Source organism: Anabrus simplex, chromosome 5, assembly GCF_040414725.1.
Source record: "Anabrus simplex isolate iqAnaSimp1 chromosome 5, ASM4041472v1, whole genome shotgun sequence".
NCBI classification, from domain to species: Eukaryota; Metazoa; Arthropoda; class Insecta; order Orthoptera; family Tettigoniidae; genus Anabrus; species Anabrus simplex.
Genome location: NC_090269.1, coordinates 339,381,899 through 339,403,513, shown reverse-complemented (window position 1 = coordinate 339,403,513; position 21,615 = coordinate 339,381,899). Strand labels below are relative to the sequence as shown.

General features: G+C 40.0%; 1 protein-coding gene across 1 annotated transcript in view; it reads left to right on the top strand.

The window, feature by feature from the left end:
• Positions 1-3,925: 3,925 nt before the first annotated feature.
• LOC136874887 (high mobility group protein 20A) overlaps positions 3,926-21,615 on the top strand; it is a 137,798-nt gene continuing 120,108 nt past the window's right edge. The window contains exons 1-2 of the mRNA XM_067148592.2: positions 3,926-4,181; positions 16,675-16,952. Coding sequence (XP_067004693.2) covers positions 16,682-16,952 — 271 coding nt within the window. The 5' untranslated portion in view covers positions 3,926-4,181; positions 16,675-16,681. The remainder of the gene's footprint in view (positions 4,182-16,674; positions 16,953-21,615) is intronic.

The following is a 21,615-nucleotide window of genomic DNA, read 5'->3' as shown; positions in this document are numbered from 1 at the left end:
TTGAGAATTTCTAGGTCTTGTTCTATGGTGGTAAAATTATGCTTTAAGTCATGTATATGTTGGCCTATTGCGGAAAATCTATTATATCTGATGGCATTAACGTGTTCTAAGTATCTAACTTTGAAGCTGCGCCCGGTCTGTCCGACATATGAGGAAAGACAGTCATTGCATTGAAAACGGTAAACACCTGACATTGCATAAGTGTCAGACCTGTTAACTGATTTGGAATTGTGAACTATATCTATGTTTCTATTGCTGGTTCTGTAAGAAATTTTAATATTATGTTTCTTGAAAATATTCGTTACACTGTGTATATTTTCATTAAAGGTGAAGGTGGCGAATAGGGCAGGGTTATGTCTTTCTTTGGTTAATGTTGACTTCAGTCTATGTTTACATTTGTTAATGATGCGTTCTATGAATGAGGCATTATAACCGTTAAATTTAGCAATGGCCCGAATGGTGTTCAATTCCTTCTTTAGGTTTTCCTTGGATAAGGGTATTTTTAGTGCACGGTCTACCATGCTATAGTAAGTGGCACATTTATGTGCATGTGGATGTGTAGAGTCGTTTCTGATAGTGGTCGCTGTTTGGGTTGGTTTTCTGTAGATATTGTATTCTAAAGAAGAAGGATGTCGTTTAATTGTAAGGTCTAAAAAATTGATCGAGTAATTGGACTCAGATTCTAATGTGAATTTTATATTAGGATCAATCTTGTTTAAGTTATTAAGAGTAGTGGCTGCATTAACCGTTCTCTCATCTAGAATAACTAGAGTATCATCAACATACCTAGACCAGAAGTGTATATTTGAAAAAGTGTTACTGGTGTTAATTGCAGTGTCTTCTAGGAAATCTATGTAAATTTCAGCCAAAATTCCTGAGGCCGGCGACCCCATAGCCAGTCCATCTTGTTGGTAAATGCATTTATCAAATGCGAAATAGTTGTTATGTATTACGAGTTTTAGGACCTGCATAAAGTCTTGGATCTCTAGTTTACTTAGCCCACTATATGTTTTTAGGTTTTTTAGTATTATGGGAAGGAGTTTTTTGGTGTTGATACTGGGATACATATTATTGATATCGAATGAGTGAAGGGTATGAAATGGCAGTATTTCAAATTTATTCAGTTTTTCGATTAGTTCGATGGTGTTTTTTACGGATTTTTTCGACTGAAATTTATAGTTTCTTCTAAGAAATTTTTGTATGAATTGGGCCAGTTTATATAATGGGCTAGGTCTGTAGTTAATGATGGGGCGTATGGGGACGTCGGTCTTATGGATTTTGGGGAGAGCTTTAGCGGTAGGCAGGCCGGGATTCATATTAATTAATCTCGTTTTTTCATGTTCTGTAAAAAGGAATGATGTATTTTTTAAAGTTTGTTTTAGGAGACGTTGGATTTGCTGTGTCGGATCTTTTTTGACTAAGGAGAAAGAACCAGTATTGAAAAAACTTTTTGTTTTTTCGATATAATCGTTTTTATCCATGATGACCGTTGTATTACCCTTGTCAGCTTTTGTGATGATAAGGTTATGAACTTTAATTTTATCCGCGAGTTTTTTAATGTGTTCTCGTTCTGCAAAAATTTTTTTATGTGAAATAATATTAGTAGCAGTTGTTCTGTTTTTTAGGTTATTGATTTTGTTTAAAGTTCGTTTGACCTCGAATCTAACCTCATCTTGTGCATCTAAAGGTATTTTATTTATGGCTGTTTCGGATTCTATGACTAGTGTGGTAGCGATGTTAACTTTATTTGAATTGGGCCAATTGTGTTTTGGTCCTTTTTCGAGGATCTCGTTATCCTTGTCCGAAAGTGTTATTTCTGTTAAGTTAACTACTGGGGGATGGAAATGTTCTATTAAAGACTCTAGGTTACGGGTACTCGATTCGTTAGGAAATGCTGTAGTTGGACTATTCAGCCTTGCGTTATTTTTAAGGTTGTTGAGTTTCTTCTCATGTGTTACTTGTTTTTGTTCAAGTATGTAGAACAGTTTGTCCGCAATTTTACTTTGGAAAATATTCCATTGGGCTTTAGAAAGTAAATGTGCTGTCTCAAGGTGCGTCTCATATAGTTTGTTATTTAAAAAAGATTTTTTCTTGTATAAAAATCTTATTTCATTCTTAAGCCAGATTTTATTTACCTTGGCTTGGGTTTTCGAGTGTTGAGGAGATTTTCGTTGCGTTTTTTTCGAGTTATTTTTAAGAAAGTTCGGAGTTAAATTGTATAATAAACATTGTTTTAAGAAACGAATGTCCTTGCCCAGTTTTGCGATCTTTATTCTAAGGCCCATGTATTGATGGGCTTTAAATTTTGCTTGGTTAGCTTTGTCATTATAAGTTAAAAACTTCATTTTCCCGTATTGAACTGAGATTCACAATTGAAATATCAAAGAAGGTTCAACCTTTTCAATACAAAACGTGTTGTATAAGAAGTTCACAACATAATATTTATTGAATAATAAGGACCGGTTTCGACGCTCACTGCGTCATCATCAGCTACAAGATCAACAAATAGGCAAAGTACATGTCATGAATGATTTACATTAATAACTCTTGTATGGCTGAATACAAATGGTAAACTGCTTTGTCATAAAAGCTAGGAGAAACTTGAGTAAAATATGATAATGTGATGTGACACATAAAACATAGTGGTTTGATGGGTAAAAATTATGCATAAAATTGAACTAATGCTATGAACATGAGAGTCTGAATATGGTGATAAAACTATGTGGTAAAAATAAAATGGTAAAATTGTCCACTCTTCTGTTGTTCACTTCAGGCACATAAGTCCAGGTCCGATGTTATATAGTCAAACCAATAAAAAGATTTTTGTCGAGGCCGGGACACCTGATGTTGGGCGATTGAATAAGGTTGCTCTTCGAATTAGTCTCAGCTCAACAGGGTAGTGAATCTTTAAGAGAGGAAAGAAAAACTAAGTTAGTGAAATGGAAGTCTAAATCGAGTCGCGGTCAAGGGTGATAGAATATGAGACTCACCTTGTTTGGCGTGCTGAGTGTGTGGTGTAAGAAGAGTTCTGGACTAGTGAGAAGGTGTGACTGTGCCGGAATTTAACCTGCAGGTGATCTTTTACGTGCCAGTAAATTTACCGACACGTGGCTGACGTATCTGAGCACCTTCAAATAGCACCGGACTGAGCCAGGATCGAACCTGCCAAGTTGGAATCAGGACAACCGTCTGAACCACTCAGCCCGGCACGCCTTATGAATGTAATCGCATCACTGTACTTGAAGATATGTGCGAATCATGCTGTAATGAGTGAATGGAAACAGATTTGATCATAGATCGGTCTATAACAGGCTGGCTAATTTAAAGCACTTGTAAATTGATATATCAGTGTTTCTTTTTTAACAGTAAAATAAAGGACCTAAAAGGTCTAAGTAATCAGCAGAATTGTTCTTTTCCATGTGCTTTGAATTATTTCAATTTTCTCCTGTCTAGTATTCCCATTTCGGGCACTGTTTTACATTAATGCATTGGGATAGTGTAGTAACGTAAGATGGCGGCGGCGCACGCTTCCGGCTTCAGAATCATGCTGCTCATTGCCAGTCTAGATCTTCATGTCCGTGGTGTGCGCCAAGGGATCCAATCTCCCGTGAGTTGGACGCGTAGACGTTGCTGCTGTCTACTCTCTCGTCCACATGTCCCTGACTCCCTGGTTTGTGTATGTTAAATAACACGAAATAACAGCGTGAACCCTACCTAGGCAGTTTTATAAATTACACTCGCACGCACGCGTATAAATAATAGGTTATCAGCTTACTTTCACTTTCGTAGCAATGATTGACATCGATTAATCACTGAATCAAGCCTTTCCAAACATAAACAAAAAACAAAAAAGCAACGTAAATAGGCTCAGCAATCCCTAAACTTGACAATAACCAGCGAAGTATGGTTTTGGGAGATCTTAAGTAGTCTTTTCAAGAGAATTTAAATCTATACAATAAATTTGGTTTTCGAGCTAATTTACATTTCGTCACGAAATAAATCAGTGCCTTACATTTTCCGTTTCATTGGCAAAGACAGAAGCTGGTCATAATTGCTGTATGTTGCCATACGTGCAACAGAAGCCGAATGTCTAATGTAAAGTGGATGAAATGCAAGTGAAGGGTTTAGTTTAAAATTAAATACTGCTTTTTAATGGAAACTGCTGCCTTCAATCTGTAAAGGTAATATTTGCCTACGAATGGATAGTGGGTTCTATTCCCGAGGACTGTAAATGTTATTTCAGGGTTGTAGTGTGTATTGTGAAAAATGTCTTAAATGTCAATTGCGACGTGTTTGGGGTTACAAATCTCTCCCTTTCGTGACGAAGTCTAGTAGATCTCTCGAGTAGACTCCACGGTTGTGCTATAATTGCTTTAATAGGAATGTTATTGGTAAAAGAGCAGTGCTCTCTCGGAGACTTCTTATTATGTAGAGTTCAACTAAGAGCCGTAGTTGAGGTTAGTTCTAACCGGCTTAAATTGAAGGTTCATAGAGGAGTTAGTAGTGCAGTTATCTCAAGTTATAGCATGGTTTAAGACGTATCCTAGAGCACACTTTTGTTCGCTAAAAGAAAAATTGGTATATGTAGGGTGTATCATAGAGTTCCCAACAGTTGGCAACTTTACAGTATCATGTAAATAATTCATTACAAAATGTTAGCATCTCTTTTACTGACTTAAATGTCTCTGACAGTTTCCTTGATTGAAGCTTTTACAAACTGCTCTTATGATCAAGCATTCCTGTGTTATATGTTTTTTTTAGATCATATTACAACAAGTTTTCTTTTTCTTCTCCTTAAGTTCCCGTTTTCAGTTCTCTCCCGGGTCGGGTCACGAATTAATGACCCCCAACATTGTCTGTATTTCCACAACTCTTTTCCTTCCTCCAATGTCTCTTCTATGATTCCTTGTCTATACTTTCCTCCGCTGTAACTATTTGTCTCTTTTGAAATACTACTTGTGGGCTCTTTCCTGTTGGTTTCTCTGTAAATACTTCACTTCCTCCATGGGTGGAGGCAATAGAATAACATCTACAATATCCCCGGCCTGTCATAAGAGATGGCTGAAAGGGCCACCTGGACTCGTAACTTGGCAGTAGGGGGTGGCAACCACTCAGTCACTACTAATCTGCATTTAGGGCAGTCACCCAGGTAGCAGATTCCCTACCTGTTGTTTACCTTGCCTTTTCTTAAATGATTGCAAAAAAAAAAACCTGGACATTTATTGAACATCTCCCTTGGTAAGTTATTCCAATCCCTAATTGCCCTTCCTATAAACAAATATTTGCCCCAAATTGTCCTCTTGAATCCCAACTTATTTTCATATTGTGATTTTTCCTACTTTTAAAGATACCACTCAAACTTATTAGTCTACTACTGTCATTCCACGCCAACTCTTCACTGACAGCTTGGAACATACCACTTATAGGCTACTATAAAATACAATTTGTTTATTGACAACCACCTATTCAATACCATACAATCCTTATGATTAGGATATATACCAATAACTAATGTAAAACAAATTATACTGAAACAACAATATGGATAAGAAATGAGATTAATCACTTGTAACGTACCACTTAGTCGGGCAGCTCATCTCCTTTCTCCCAAGTCTTCCCAGCCCAAACTTTGCAACATTTATGTAACGCTACTCTTTTGTCGGAAATCACCCAGAACAAATCGAGCTGCTTTTCTTTGGATTTTTTCCAGTTCTTGAATCAAGTAATCTTGTGAGGGTCCCATACACTGAAATCATACTCTAGTTGGGGTCTTGCCAGAGACTTATATGGCCTATCCTTTACATTCTTTCTACAACCCCAAAATTCCCACATAACCATGTGCAGAGATTTGTACCCTTTATTTACAATCCCATTTATGTGATTACCCCAAAGAAGATCTTTCTTGTTCTTTTCCGACCCAAGAGTATTAGATTTGCGAGATTGAGGGAAGTCTTTCATTTTCACACCCTTTGTAGCCCTATATTTGGCCGAGACCTACACTTTTAAAGAGTTTTTCCCCTCTGATCAGTGAGTATATTATTGGTGCTTTCAAAAGCCTGAGAATACATTGTAGATCAAGTTTCCAATGACTTGCAAACATACGGTATTCTTGACAAACAACAGCCTGGTTTTCCATGCAAACACAACACTAGTATCTCACAACTTAAGGTTAGGCCTACAGACGACATTTGCAATGCTGTGGACGAATGACAAGTACCGTAACACTCTTACCTCTTCTTGACTTTCCATGGCTTTTGACTCTGTTGACATAGACTTTCCTAACTATTTAAGCTCCATTTTTCGACAGACAGTCTTCACTGGATGAACTCTTACCCCCGTGGTTGTCAGCAATTAGTAAGAAATAACAATAATGAATATTCATCCTGGCAATTGTTGGTATCCCACAGGGATCTGTCCTAGGACCGCTTCTATTTTCTGTCTGTATCAACGATATTATATCTCTGTTAACAGTTGCAGACACCACATGTACACCGACAATATAGGCTACAATTATACTTGTACTGTGAACTGGAAAGACTTAACTGATGAAATTAAAAATTTCAATGGAAACTTGCAAGAATTTTGTAACTGGGTTTACATACATAGACTTAGCCTACGTAATGGAAAATCTTAAGCTATAATGATTTCTCACTCACGGCGTCATCCAAAAATCATAAGGAACTTCACTTTTTACCAAAACTCTACCTTCAAAATTCACCAGTTGATTTCAGTGAATCAATATAAAATACCGGTGTTATCATAGATGAACATCTTTCATGGAAACAGCAGATTATTAGCATTTCTTGAAAAGTATTTTCAATACTGAACTCATTTATTCTTCCACATACAAAGGGCACTAGGAAAGTTTTGCAATGTGAGTGAATGCTTTAGATTTTTTCAAAATAATTTCCACCACACTCAGTACACTTCTCCATACGTCGAAACCAGTCACTGAACCAACTCTGCCACTTTTCTTCGGTTACATTTTCACACTCTTGGTCCCATGCTGCCAGAAGCTCCTCGTCGGATGCAAAACGCCGACTTTTCAGCTTCATCTTCACTTCTGGGAAGAGTGCAAAGTCACATTGGGGCAATATCAGGACTGTATGGAGGGTGATCAAGCACAGTCAACCCTGATTTGGCAAGAAAATCCATTGTTACGTTAACACGATGTGCTGGAGCATTGTCGTGATGCAAGAGCCAAGTGTTGAGCCGTGACCTTGGACGGAGCTGCTTGAGAGCCTGGATGACCTGAGACAGACAAGTCTCACTGTACCACTTCGCAGTAACTGTCCTTTGTGTTTCTAGCACAACCCGAGTCAGGATGCCCTGTTTAGTGAAGAATACTGCAATCATCCTTATCTTCACTAACGTTGACTTTCGCACAGTCACAGGAGTACCCTCATCTTCAAACAGCCACACCTTGTTATAGGATTTTGTTGGGACATCGTAATAATAAAGCCAAGTTTCGTCACCTGTATCAATGCTATTGACGTTACGCAAAGTCCCATTTTCAAACTATTTTAGCATTATTTGGCACCATTTCACTCAATGTGCCCTTTGTTCCTCTGAAAGTGATTGGGACACCCAAAGGGAACAAACCTTTCTAACATAGAGATGGTCATGTAGAATTGAATGAATAGCTGATGCAGGGATGTGGAGGGTCTCTTCTACCTCTTGATATGTCAACCGCCTCTTTTGCTGCAACATTTTCTTCACAGCTTCAATGTTTTCCTCAGTCACTGATTCAGACGGTCACCCAGAACGAGGATCGTCTTCAACCCCAAAATTTCCACTCTGGAACTCTTTGTACAAGCGGAAAATTGTTGTCCGACGTGGATAGTCTTTCCCCAGCACAGGAGTAATTTCCTTCAGGCACTGGTCAACAGTTAATCCACGAGGAAAATTGTAGTGGATAATTGCGCGATATTCACCTTTAGACTACACTGACATCTTAACTTGCTTTCAATCCCACTGCTTGGTAACAACTGGTGGGAAGGTCGCGCCTTGCAGTCCTCTAGACTGGTTTTCATCTCACTTTTCATCCCTGACCTTAACAGGGGTGTCCAGCCAACCGTTTTTGCGCATTGCAAAACTTTCCTAGTGCCCTTTATATTTTCTTGTTTATTAAAGGAATGCGTCTTTTGCACTCTGGTATTACCACATTTTGACTACTGTGACGCCATATACAACACATACAAAACACCTGTTTTTGCTATATATATATAAGGCCTGTGTTACCATGAACATTTTACACCTGCCTACCATGAACTTGATTGCCTATAACTCGAACAGCGCCATAGTCTTTATGCTTTATGCCTTCTTCATCGAGTGTTATCCTTGTGCTCATTTCCCTGCTTGTATCATCAATTTCACCATCTTTCAATCTCAAATTCTGAACACGATCAAAAACTGATACACTCTTATTGATACCACATCATTGCACCATAAGATACACGTGCTAATTTCAGGCAACTTTGTCATCAATATCTACTGCTACTGAATTGTTTTTCGTATGTTAAGTTATATTAATATTGTATATTAGTCTTTCTAGCCTATTGTAAATTAGCCTTATGCCAGAAGATATGGCAAACTACCATCTGGCCAAGGGGATGGAAAAGATCAATATCTCACTGCCAAAGAATGGAGATGTCAGTGACTGCTCAAATTATCATAGTATAGCTTGGATTCCACACGCTAGCAATGTTCTTCTAAAAATCGTACAGAAACGTCTTGCATCTATCCTTGGAAGATCAGTTACCTGATGTTCAAGCTGGTTTCTGTCGAGGTTGTGGCACCTGGGATCATATTGCTAATCTGTGGTGGATCATGGAGAAAGTGCGTAAATACCAGAAAACAGTCTATACATGCTTTATTGACTACAGAAAAGCCTTTGACTGTGTTGAGCATGACAGACTGTGGGAAACCATGCTGGAGTTGGGGGTACCCTTACATCTGACTCGGTTGATATGTTTGCTTTATACAGAACAAGAGGCAGCATTTCGCACACCGTATGGCGACGCTGAATGGTTTAAAATTGAAAAGGGTGTCCGTCAAAGCTGCGTTCTTTCACCATTTCTTTTCATCTGTGTCCAGAAGTAATTATGCAGAAGTTAAATTTAGAGGAACTTCACATTGGTATGAAGATTGGAGGAAGAACTGTAAACAATTTGAGGTATGCTGATGATGCAACCCTGCTGGCAGAAACGGAAAAAGATCTGAAGCTTATAATTTCCCGCCTCAAAGATGAATGTAAAAAAAAAAGGGCCGTTAACTCAAAACGCCAGAACCTCGTTTATCCGAATTAAGTGGGACCGGAACTGATCCGGATTATCGAGAATCCAGATAATCTGGAAAACTAAAAAACAAATACAGCACATGTTATATAATATATTAACGTAAGATGTACAGTAATACCCTTTTTCGATTGTACAAAAGAATATAACAACACTTTTCTTACATTTACGACTCTGTTTTCTGCACTAAAATAATATGTGAGCGTTTTCTGCTTTACATTTGTATAGCGCTTGCACACAGCACGATCACGAAGATGTTTTAGTAACATCAATTTTTGCCGGTGTGGTTTTAGTCTGGGATTCTAAATAGGCCATCAGTTTGTCCAGCTGCATTGTTGCATATGCATGAGTCATTGTTTCTTTTGATAGAGCGCTGGTTTCATTTTCAAATTCACCATCACTGTCGTCATTACCTGCCATGGAACAAGATGCAATATTTTATTCATCTGTCATTATGCTGTAGCCTGAATTACAGTCATTTTTCAACCATTCGAATCGGTAGTAGCGACGGGCGGTGTGTACAAAGGGCAGGGACGTAATCAACGCGAGCTTATGACTCGCGCTTACTGGGAATTCCTCGTTCATGGGGAACAATTGCAAGCCCCAATCCCTAGCACGAAGGAGGTTCAACGGACTAGGAGGACACACTGATTCCTTCAGTGTAGCGCGCGGTTTACGTCGTTCACATCTACGTCCGAGCATCAGGGAATGCGTGCAAATGTGTCAAGGAACTCAGAAGAGTCCACAGTTTCCCATTCTCAGTTGCAGGTGAATGCCGCGATGGTACCTTTGATAGACCGCGGCCAACTTACTTCCAATTCCTCTCCTTAACTATCCTTGGCGGAAAAGACATTCAGGAAGATTCGACCCCGTAAAAGAAATACTGTACAAGTAAAAATAAATTGTTATTATTTTCGATCCGGATTAATGAGGGCCGGATAAACGAGGTACTTGTGTATTAAAAAGACCAAAGTTATGACTACAGATGAGTGTGGTACAGTTTGTCTAAAGCTAAATGGGGAGGAGATAGTGTGGAGGATTTTATTTCGTGGGAGCCAAAATCAGTCAAAGTGGAGACTGCGGTCTTGAAATTAAGATTGATTTTGCTTGGACGAATCACTATGATGACTATGTCCCTGATCTGGAAGAGCAGAGATATCAGTTTGGTTGCCAAGTACGTATTAGTTAATGCGATTATATTCCCACTGTTCATGTATGGATGTGAGAGCTGGATGCTGAAACAGGCAGGCAAGAGGAAGATCGACGCTTTTGAGCTCTGGTGTTGGTGAAGACTTACGAAAACCTTGGACACCAAAACTTACCATTAAAGCAGTTTTAGAGCACATCAAGCCCCATATGTTATTGGTTGGTATGATTATGAAGCTGAGACTAGCATACTTTGGTCACGTTATGTGTTCAAATGCATTGGAAAAAAACAAACATACTAGGATTGATCAGTGGTACAAGAAGACCAGGTCACCAGAGGACTCGTTGGTTAGACACCATTAAAATAGGCACCACCCTCACCCTGGAACAACTAAAGGGGGCAGTGTGGAATAGGACAATTTGGGGAGCTCTAATTCATAGAATCACCGATGGTCGGATTCGACTGAACAGATGACATCATCAGCCTTTCTTCAAGCTATATATAAGCAGAGTGTTATTATTAAGGATAATAAAAATTACTCAGAATAAACTTTCAACATATTAGGTCATGTTCAGTACATATGGTACATATTGAAGAACAGAAATGGTCAACTAGACACCAGTGGGATCTGAGCCAACAACCTCCTAATATCACGCCAGTTGCTCTATTCAATTTAGTTGTGGTGGCCTAGGTTATATTTGTTCTATTAGAAAGAATATACATTTTTTACAGTTTCTCTTACATCGCACCGACACAGATAGGTCTTATGGCGACGATGGGTTAGGAAAGGGCTAGGAGTGAGAGGGAAGTGGCCATGGTTTTAATTAAGGTACGTATTAGATAGACCAACCAAAGCAAAATCGAGAGCTTTTGGATTCGGATCCCATTGACTTGGCACACATTGGGCGACTTGCATGCACTCTTACAGTGTAACGCCATTAGTGCCAGACCTGTAGCTTAGATGCTTTCCAATAGAACAAATATGACCTAGGCCACCATAGCTCAGTAGGATAGAGCAACCAACACAAAATCAGAGGTTTGTGTGTTTGGATCCCACAGGCTTCTGATTGGCCATTTTTGTTCTGTACTTAACATCTCTTCAATATGCACCACATTTACTGAACATTACGTGATACGTTGAAAATTTATTTCGAGTACAATGCGGTCATTAAAAGTAACCCACAATCATTTGCGCATACTTTTTTTCACACCATTGCTCTCACTGTAGGTTTTATCCAACATAATTTGATTATTGGAATTAATTTTTTTAAGTGAGATGAACAAATGGGTGGAGCATTCCTAGATGTACTAAATGGGGCATCTGAATCAGAATTATTGTCATCAGCTGAATAATTGCCCTTGACATCATCTTCTAACCACTTCAGTGCAAGTTTTCTCTGACATACCGCTGTGACATACGAGACATGTCTGTGTGTCGGCCTATTTTCCAAATATTCATTTTCTGATATTTTGTGGAATTTAACTGGTACTTGGCCTATATTGTAGCATGTGAGTTCTTGGTCAGCCGAGGATTCTTCCTGTTCATATTATGTGCATAGTTGTTGGGCGACCTGAGAAATAACAGGGCAGCAAGTGTTCAGTAGAGTTTATTCTGGTATGTGAAGGTTTGTAGGCCTTGGAAATTGGGAGCTCAATGAGCGAAACCTGTTACTAATGAAGCTCTGAGAGCGGTAGATTTTATCTAACAAGCCGTGCGGGTGTTCAGAAATTTGCCTGTTGACAGTCCAATGACTTCCTGCTGCGTCTTGAAATGATAACATACACTGGCATAGAGGTCAAAGAAAGCATATCTAATACATCAAGAAGGTGCTGACATAAATACACCAGTTAATACTAGAAATATACACTCATGTTCATAATAACTAGAACACCTTGAATGACCAGAGATAGGAAGTTCATATTCACACGACATGTGCATTAGTATGTTCTGAAGAAATGATTAGCACTTGAACCATGTCGGCCCTTAGGTTCAAGGTTTATTACATTTATATCTCGGCGCACTACCACAGAGTGGTAAAATGTGCCTGCGGCTCTCGTCGCTATAAACCGAAGGTAATGGATCAGTGTGACTTGAGCAGATGTGCAGGTTGCCTCGCAGATGTATGCGAGAACCGTATCGTCAAATGAGTGAGTTTGAAAGAGGGTGTATTATTGGCATGAGAGAAGGTGATGCATCCATCCCGGAAATTGCTGCTTGCGCGGGACGAAGTGTGTAGGCAGTGCAACAGGTGTGTACAGAATGATTCACAGAAGGTCGTAGAACACGAGATGGGTCTGGTCGTACCACCCAGACCATCCTCCGAGAACATAGATACCTCATCTCAATGGCATTGCAGGACAGATCTGCGTCCTCCCCAGCTCTGACGCAACAGTGTAACACATCGTACACTATCAGGAGTGACAGTCCGTCATCGTTTATTATGGTCTGGGTTACGAGCGCGTCGTCCACTTCTCTGCCTACCTTTGACTAATGTGCATAAACATGCTAGACTGCAATGGTGTATGGAACGACGTCACTGGGGATAGGAATGGCAGCAGATAGTGTTTTCGGATGAATCCAGGTTCTGTTAGGTGGGGAGGCATCACATTGACTGTATTCGCACACAACATACAGCGCCAACTCAATGCCTTATGGTGTGGGGTGCTATTGGGTACAACCACAAATCACAGTTGGTGCGTGTCCAGGGCACTGTAACCAGTCTGACCTACGTGAATGACATCCTGGCGACCTGTAGCCATACCCTTTCTACATGACACTTCAGGCACCATATTTCAGCAGGACTATGTGCGACCACATGTTGCTGCACGAACACGTGCCTTTTCGTTGTCCCAGGATGTCAGACTGTTGCCCTGGCCTGCCCGATCACTGGACTTGTCACCAATCGAAAATGTGTGGGATATGGTGAAACGACGGGTGTGGCGCTGTGACCCAGTGCCAACCACTAAAGATGAACTGTGGAATGAGGTGAATGCAGCATGTATGGCTATACCCCAGGACGCCATTTGTGCCTTATATGTGCTGATGCCATCCCGCATGGAACAAGTTTTCAGTGCCTACTAGGCAACAGGATGCATGCTGAACTTAGGTGACTGAATGCTAATCGTTTCTGCAGAACATACTAATGAACATGTCCTGTGAATATGTACTTCCTCTCTCTAGTCCTTCAAGGTGTTCTGTTTTTTATGAGTGTACCATTGTTAGATTTTGTGTAACGGTGTGAGCATCGTGGGTTAAACATTCATAATGGAAATTATCTCACATTTTATAAAGACTATAGTCATGTCATAAGTGTGTAAATCATCCTCCTCATTATCATATATATTTTTTTTTTTACAGTGTTGTGCCCAACTAAGGAACACAGTAGAACTTATTTAGCAGATGAATTTGCTTTGTTCTCTTCCCAAAATCTCTTTGTTGTTGTTATCATCATCATCATCATCATCATCGTCATCATCATCATCATCATCATCACTGTCCACAGTTGAGTACCAGGCGAGTTGGCCATACGGTTAGGGTGCCGTGCAGCTGTGAGTTTGCATCCAAGAGATAGTGGGTTTAAACCCCACTGTCGGCAGCCCTGAAGATGGTTTTCTGTGGTTTCCCATTTTCACACCAGGCAAATGCTGGGACTGTACCTTACTTAAGGCCACGGCCGCTTCCTTCCCACTCCTAGCCCTTTCCTATCCCATCGTCGCCATAAGACCTATCTGTGTCAATGCGACGTAAAGCAATACGCAGCGAGCTCCCAAACAGAACGTCACCCAACCATAGCAACAACAGCAATAACTACAGCACCGGTACACAAATATAGACAAGGAAGAAGTTACCACGAATATATATTCAACCAAATCTAAAAAGCCAAGAACCGAGCTTGATAGCTGCAGTCGATTAAGTGCGGCCAGTATCCAGTATTCGGGAGATAGTAGGTTTAAACCCCACTGTCAGCAGCCCTGAAAATGGTTTTCCGTGGTTTCCCATTTTCACATCAGGCAAATGCTAGGGCTGTACCTTAATTAAGGCCACGGCCGCTTCCTTCTCACTCCTAGCCCTTTCCTGTCCCATCGTCGCCGTAAGACGTATCTGTGTCGGTGCGACGTAAAACAACTAGCAAAGAAAAAAAAAAAAACAAGACTTCATCACCTGCTTCAAACTTTTGAAAACAAGTTTACAGCTGAGTCACGTATTGTCTCTATCCACAGTATTGGACCGTTTAATGACTTGTGTTTTTTTTACAAGCATACATGAAGACATCTTGTAGTCAAATAGAACATTCTCAAGAACCTACATCACTGTTTACGAGCTCAAAATCAATCAAAATATACATAGGCGCACAAGACCCTAACGAGGAAGCCTGAAGAAGGAATACGCAAGACATGAACTTTTAAATTCACCAAGTGTTTTATATACATGTTTTCAGTGTTTTTAATGTGCATGTACAAATAGTTTTAAGCTTAGTTAAGTTTCTTACTACCATATTTTAATCTCAAAAAACAATTTTAATCTCACGGAATCACAAATGAAATGACGAAAACATCCAATTCATATCCCCATTAGACATCCGGATGTGCTAATGGATAACATCTTTTTAGATAAGTAACACAAAACTAGTGCCTAATAGATGTAATATCATGATTTGTCAGCTGATGATGACCAAATAGAGTCGAAACCGGTACTGATGTAAGTCTACATTTATAATAAACAGTATTGACAGGTGGAATTTCTTTCATATCCATATACATCATATTTTATCTATTGTTTATTTAGTCCTAAATGTAAAATTGTAACCATTTGTACTTTGCAATGCATGTATATTGTATACTGTAATATGGTATGTATCCTGCCCATCTTGTAACTTCAAGTTGAAGATGACGCTACTATGCGTCGAAACCGGTACCTAAAACTAATAAATAATGACAAATAACATGTTGTAAAGACCTTATACAACATACTTTGTATTGAATAGGTTGAACTTTTCCTCAATTCCAATTGTGAGTCAGCTAGTGGGTGAAGGGCAGTGCATAGTGGCACTTCTGACGGGATAGCGAGTTACTGTCTCGCTTGAGAATGTTTCGGAACAACTGATGCTCCGCGTTCCGGAACAGCAGAACATAACTGTGCACCAGTACAGGGTACCAAACAGGGACATAATGCCCAACCCTAGTATATACCGAAACAGGGACATAATGCCCAACCCTAGTATATACCACTTTATATACTGCGCATTGAAGGTCTTATGAAGTTTGGGGCATGGCCAGTGGCTTCTTACCAAGATGACTGTGGTTCAAACACTGGCCAGTTCAAATGAAATTTTGGAAATGAGATGTCTCATTCCAATGGTTCAGATTCCACATTAAACTGGAGGTCCCTTGGCTATGATCACAGTATCAGCAGTCATGTAAAACTACAAGCATAGTTTTACTTTATGAAGTATACCAGTTGGTTAGGTTCTTGCTTCCTTGGCTCACTGTAGCAGGTTAAAATATAAACTTTTTATGGTGTCCCATTATTTTTGGGTTCCCCCTTATAAATACTAAGGTGTTAATATAAGGAAAAACTTCATTGGGGTAATCACATTAATGAGGTTGTAAATAAAGGTTACATACTTATCTGGGTGTAAAGTAAAAAGCATGTAAGTCTCCGGTAAGACCCCAATTAGAGAATGGTTCCAGTATATGGGACCCACACCAAGATTACTTGGTACAAGAACTGGAAAAGATCCAAAGGAAAGTAGTGCAATTTGTTGTGGGTTATTTGCAACAAAAGAATAGTGTTACAAAATTGTAGCAAACTCTGGGCTAGGTGTATTTTGGAGGGGAGACAAGCTGCTCGATAAAGCGATAAGCGGTATGTTCCGAGCTGCCGGTGAAGAAATGGCATGGAATGACATTAGTAGACAAATAAACATCAGTGGAGCAAAGATAATAATATGAAAATAAAGTTGGAATTGAAGAAGACAAATTCATTTATAGGAAGAGATATTAGGGATTGGAACAATTTATCAGGAGAATGTTTGATAAATTTCAAAGTTCTTTAAAATCATATAAGAAGAGACCATGTAATCAACTGATAGGGAATCTGGCACCTGGGTGACAGCCTAAATGCAGAACATTGATTGATTGATTGATTGATTGATTGATTTTTAGCATTGTTTAATAATATCTCAGATTGATGTAAATGGGGATGTTAGTGTTATTTTTTTCTTTTTTCAGCCTTAGCATGGAACAACCAGGAGGCCTATTGACAAATTCAGTCAAGGATGAGTCACAGCATGCTCCTGTTAGTGAAGCTCCACCTGCATTGGGCAATCCTGGAACACCAATGGTTGCTTCTGTTGCTGCAACTACGACCCTACCTCAGACTCAGGGTCTAGGTTCAGTTGATTCTCTCCCTCCACCAGCAACAGTATCCAGTCCTGCAGCACCAGCTGCTCCTGCTGGTCCAGCTACTCCACCACAGCTTGCACAGCCTATTCCAAATGCAGATAATGGTGTGAAATACAGTTATTTTGATGATGATCTTTTCTTTCGTCTCTTTCTCTTCTCTTTTTTATATATTTTTTTTAATATCTTAATTTGCATGGATATATTATGTACTAGTATCACATCGCTGCAAAATGGTTCCTAGACTGATTTTGGTTACAGGCCATAATAGCCGAGTAGCTTTGTCTCTGGCTTTTCAGTAAGACGGCTGTGGTTCTAATGCCATCTGTGCTTATGAAATTTTTAAAATGGAAAGTCATGCCCCCGTAGTTCAAGATTTCATATAAAACTGGAAGTCCTGTGGCTATGAATACGATATCAACAATTATTTTTTAATGATACAGACCACTATCTGATCTGCAGTGAACTATCCCTAGGTCTAGGAAAGCAGAAGTGCAGTATATCTGCAGACGGATAAGGATACAAAATCTCCGGGATGAGGAAAGTAGAGACTGAGCAAATTGGCTGTTCAGGTAACGTAGCTGTGACCTTGTGTTTGGGGGACAGTAGGTTTGAACTCCACTGTCGGCAGTCCTGAAGATGGTTTTCCATGGTCTCCCATTTGCACACCGGACAAATGCTGAGGCTATACGTTACGATAATTAATGCCACGGTTACTTCTTCCCCAGTCCTATTGTCCAATCCCATCATCGCCATAAGATCTGTCTAAGTCGGTGCTATGTAAAACAAATAGAAAAAGGTAAATAGAAGTTCATCAACATGATTAGTGAAAAATTCCAAAGAATAACAGTAAGGAAGTTCATAATGTAGAAATAGAATGGGTGACATACAGAGATGTAGTAGAAAGGATTTCCCCTTATTGAACTCGGTTGGAGCATTTATGTTACTTCTCTACCTTCCTGTCCAGCTCGATGGTTAATTGGTTAGCATACTGACCTTTGGTCCAGAGGGTCCTGGGTTCGATTCCCGGCCGGGTCGAGGGTTTTAACCTTCGTTGTTTAATCCCAATAGTTCTGGGGCTGGGTGTATGTGCCGTCTTCATCATTAGAATTCATCGTAGGTAGGGCCCCATCCTCATAGACGCACAGGTCGCCTATACGGCATTAACTCGAAAGACCTGCACCAGACCTCTTCGGAGGCCACACGCCATTAATTTCCACTTTCCTCTCCCCCTTCTGCCATTCTTATTCTGTAATTCTGTTCCATTTCAGATTCTGTCTTATACTGTTCTTGATCAAGTCTGTCCATCTTGCTCTGGGTCTCCCTCTTGTTCTCTTTCCGTCAGATTTATCTTCCATCACTTCGTTTGGTATCCTTCCCTCCTCCATTCTCTTTATATGTCTGCACCATTTTAGTTTATTCTTCTTAGTTCAATCATTCAACTTTTTTTAAACTCCAGTTTCCTTCCTGCACCTTCATTTCTCACTCTGCCTTTCCATGTCTTTCCTATCACACTACCAAGTGAATGGTTGCGTGGTTTGGATCACATAACTGTTAGATTGCATTCAGGAGATAGTGGGTTCAAACTGCACTGTCTGCAGCCCTGAATATGGTTTTGTGTGGTTTCCCCATTTTGACACCAGGCAAATGCTGGGGCTGTGCCTTAATTAGGGCCACTCCTATCCCATCATTGCCATAAGATATATCTGTGTTGGTGCGATGTAAAGCAAATTATAAGAAGTCCTATCACACTTCTTTGGAATTTCATTTCACTGGGACCGATGACCTTTGATGTTAGGCCCCTTAAAACAACAAGCATCATCAGCATTTCACTGGCTTGAATTTTACTCTCCTCTTTTCATGTCAGTTCCCAAGTCTCTACTGCAGATGCCAGTATAGGTGTATAGTACATCTTGTACATCACTTCCTTACACTTCCCGGGTACCTCCTCCTTACAAGTTAGATTCTGTACATTCTGTACATTTGTTGCACTCTTTTTCTAATCTCTATATTCAGCATTGCACTTTGCATTAGTTTACTTCCTAGGTATTTGAAGCTGTCCACAATTTGAAGATTCTGACCTCCAGTATTAATGATTCCTTTCCATCCTCTGTCACCTCTTGTTATCACCATTGTCTTACTCTTCTCCACACCAAATTTCATACTATATTTCACTATTTTCTCATTCAGTATGTCCAGTTGCTCTTGTACTCCTTTCCCCTCACCACAGTAACATCATCAAATAGCATTACCTTCATCTCTCTTTCACCAAATGCTTCCATTGACTCCTTTGCAATTTCATCCATTACCATTATAATACCGGGCGAGTTGGCCGTGCGGTTAGGGGCGTGCAGCTGTGAGCTTGCATCCGGGAGATAGTGGGTTTGAATCCCACCGTCGGCAGCCCTGAAGATGGTTTTCCGTGGTTTCCCACTTTCACTCCAGGCAAATTCTGGGGCTGTACCTTAATTAAGGCCACGGCCGCTTCCTTCCCACTCCTATCCCTTTCCTATCCCATCATCGCCATAAGACCTATCTGTGTCAATGCGACGTAAAGCAACTAGCAAAAAAACAAAAAAACATTATAAATAATAACAGTGACAGCTTCCCTGTCTTAAGCCCAGCAATATTCGTAAACCATTCCATCCTTCCAACTTGGGTCTGGTCACAGCTAAACATTTGCCATACATTGCATGTAGAATTTACACTTTTTTACCATTGTTTTCCATAATTTTTCCCAGGGTATATTATCCTGTGCCTTTCCTTCGGGGTGTTTCTAAATTCCCATTACAGATTTAGAGGGCTTGCAGTGGGGACCAAGACGGTTAAATTTACCATAGGAACTTGTGTCCGGAAACGTACCGTCTTCCCGCTATCCGCAAAAAACTACCACAACACACGTTTACAGCTCCTGCATTTCCGGTGCTCTGTCTGACTCCTACTGCTTGTCGTCTGGGTCCAATTACAAGCGGGGCTTGACGTGACGACCACCGGCATTAACACAGACATGGTACCTACGTATCATGTTCTCGTATACACGGTCACCAATCCCTGGTCCTCCAACATCCGCCGCAGCCATAACCTGCGCCAGTAGGTCTTCCACAGATTCCACAGGGGTCTCGTAAATCACGTTTTCATGTGACCCCACAGTGAGTATTCTAGCGGTGTCACGTCGGGTGAACATGCAGGCCAAGCAATTGGGCCACTATGACCTATCCACTATTGCACAGATCTTTGATGCAGTACTGTACGTACAGCTTACTGCTGTGTACATAGTAAATTATTACTGCTGTACTGTAGTATGAACGAAGATCACAAGCAAAACAGCAGGTACAACACGTCTCCTTGTGGATCACACACTCAACTGAATGGCATGGAATGTCAACAAACCTGTAGGGGAATGAGACATCACATAATCGTTCAATGACGTACATACTCTAGTCACTGACACATACAATGCAGGAGTTTTGAACATGTGCTATGGTGGGTTTTTTTAACGGGTAGTGGGAAGACATATCAGATGTAAGGCTTTTCAGGCGTTTGCTCTATTAACCAGCGTTTCGTCTTAGGTCTGACACTAGACTCGTCAGAGTGGGATGTGTCAAACCCTATCCACTGACGCTGGGTGTATGCAGGTGAGCTTATCAGAAGCCTATATATGAGGCAGAGATGGCTGATGTGGCATCTGTCCTCAGTGAAGTGACTACAGAAGGCGTCTGTTCTGCATATCGGGAGCGACTTCAGAAATTTCTGGCTGGAGCTCTAAAATGCCTTTGCTAAACTTAACTGTCTTGGTCCCCACTGCAAGCCCTCGAAGTCTGTAATGGGAATATAGAAACACCCTGTATATCGAGAAGTCATCACTAGATCTTTGCCATACTCCCAATGTCTTCCCATCAACTAAAAATAAGGTGCATCATGAGCTGCCATTTCTAAAGCTCATTATGCAAAGGGAAGTAAATAGAATAATTCATACAGTGTTATAAAGCACCAGGAATAGATAGAATCAGACCTGAAGTGATGAAATTTTGTGGAAATAGTAATAATAATAATAATAATAATAATAATATATAATAATTATTATATATTATTATTGTTGTTGTTGTCTCGTCGTTGTTGTTGTTGTTTGGCCACATAATGAAAATGAACAACAACAGACTCACCAAACAAATATTTAAACATATTTACGAGAGTAACAATGGCAATCAGTGGGTTTAAGGGATCAAGAAACACATGGAAGAAATGGTGATTACTGAATTAACAGGACAGAAAAACTTTTTAGAAAGTTAATACAATATTTTAAGGGCTTCCAGGCGAAAGAAAGAAAAGGAGTTACATGTGGGCGGAAGAATGGAGGAAATAATAAAGCAAAAGAATGAAGAATTGTTGGTGAGTAAGAAAAGAAGCGGGAATTAAATTATGCCGATAAGTGCAGTGGTTTACTTTACATGGTCCTTCAATGGTCAGATTCAAAATAATAACAATAATAATAGATCAAAGCATATAATTGTAGAATCGAAAGGGAAATCATGCGAAGAATTTTGGAAATACAGTAATCTGAAATAGCTTGGGAAACCTTTCTGGACTGTAATGAAGAATCTTGGTTCTTAGGAATATTTTGAAGATCTCCTCAGTGTAACACAAAGTCTTTCTGTTGAAGTCTCATTATGCCATAGGAAATGAATAGAATAATTCATAAACTACAGTGATATAGAGCATCAGGAATAGATGGAATCAGATCTGAAGTGATGAAATTTTGTGGAAAGCAGG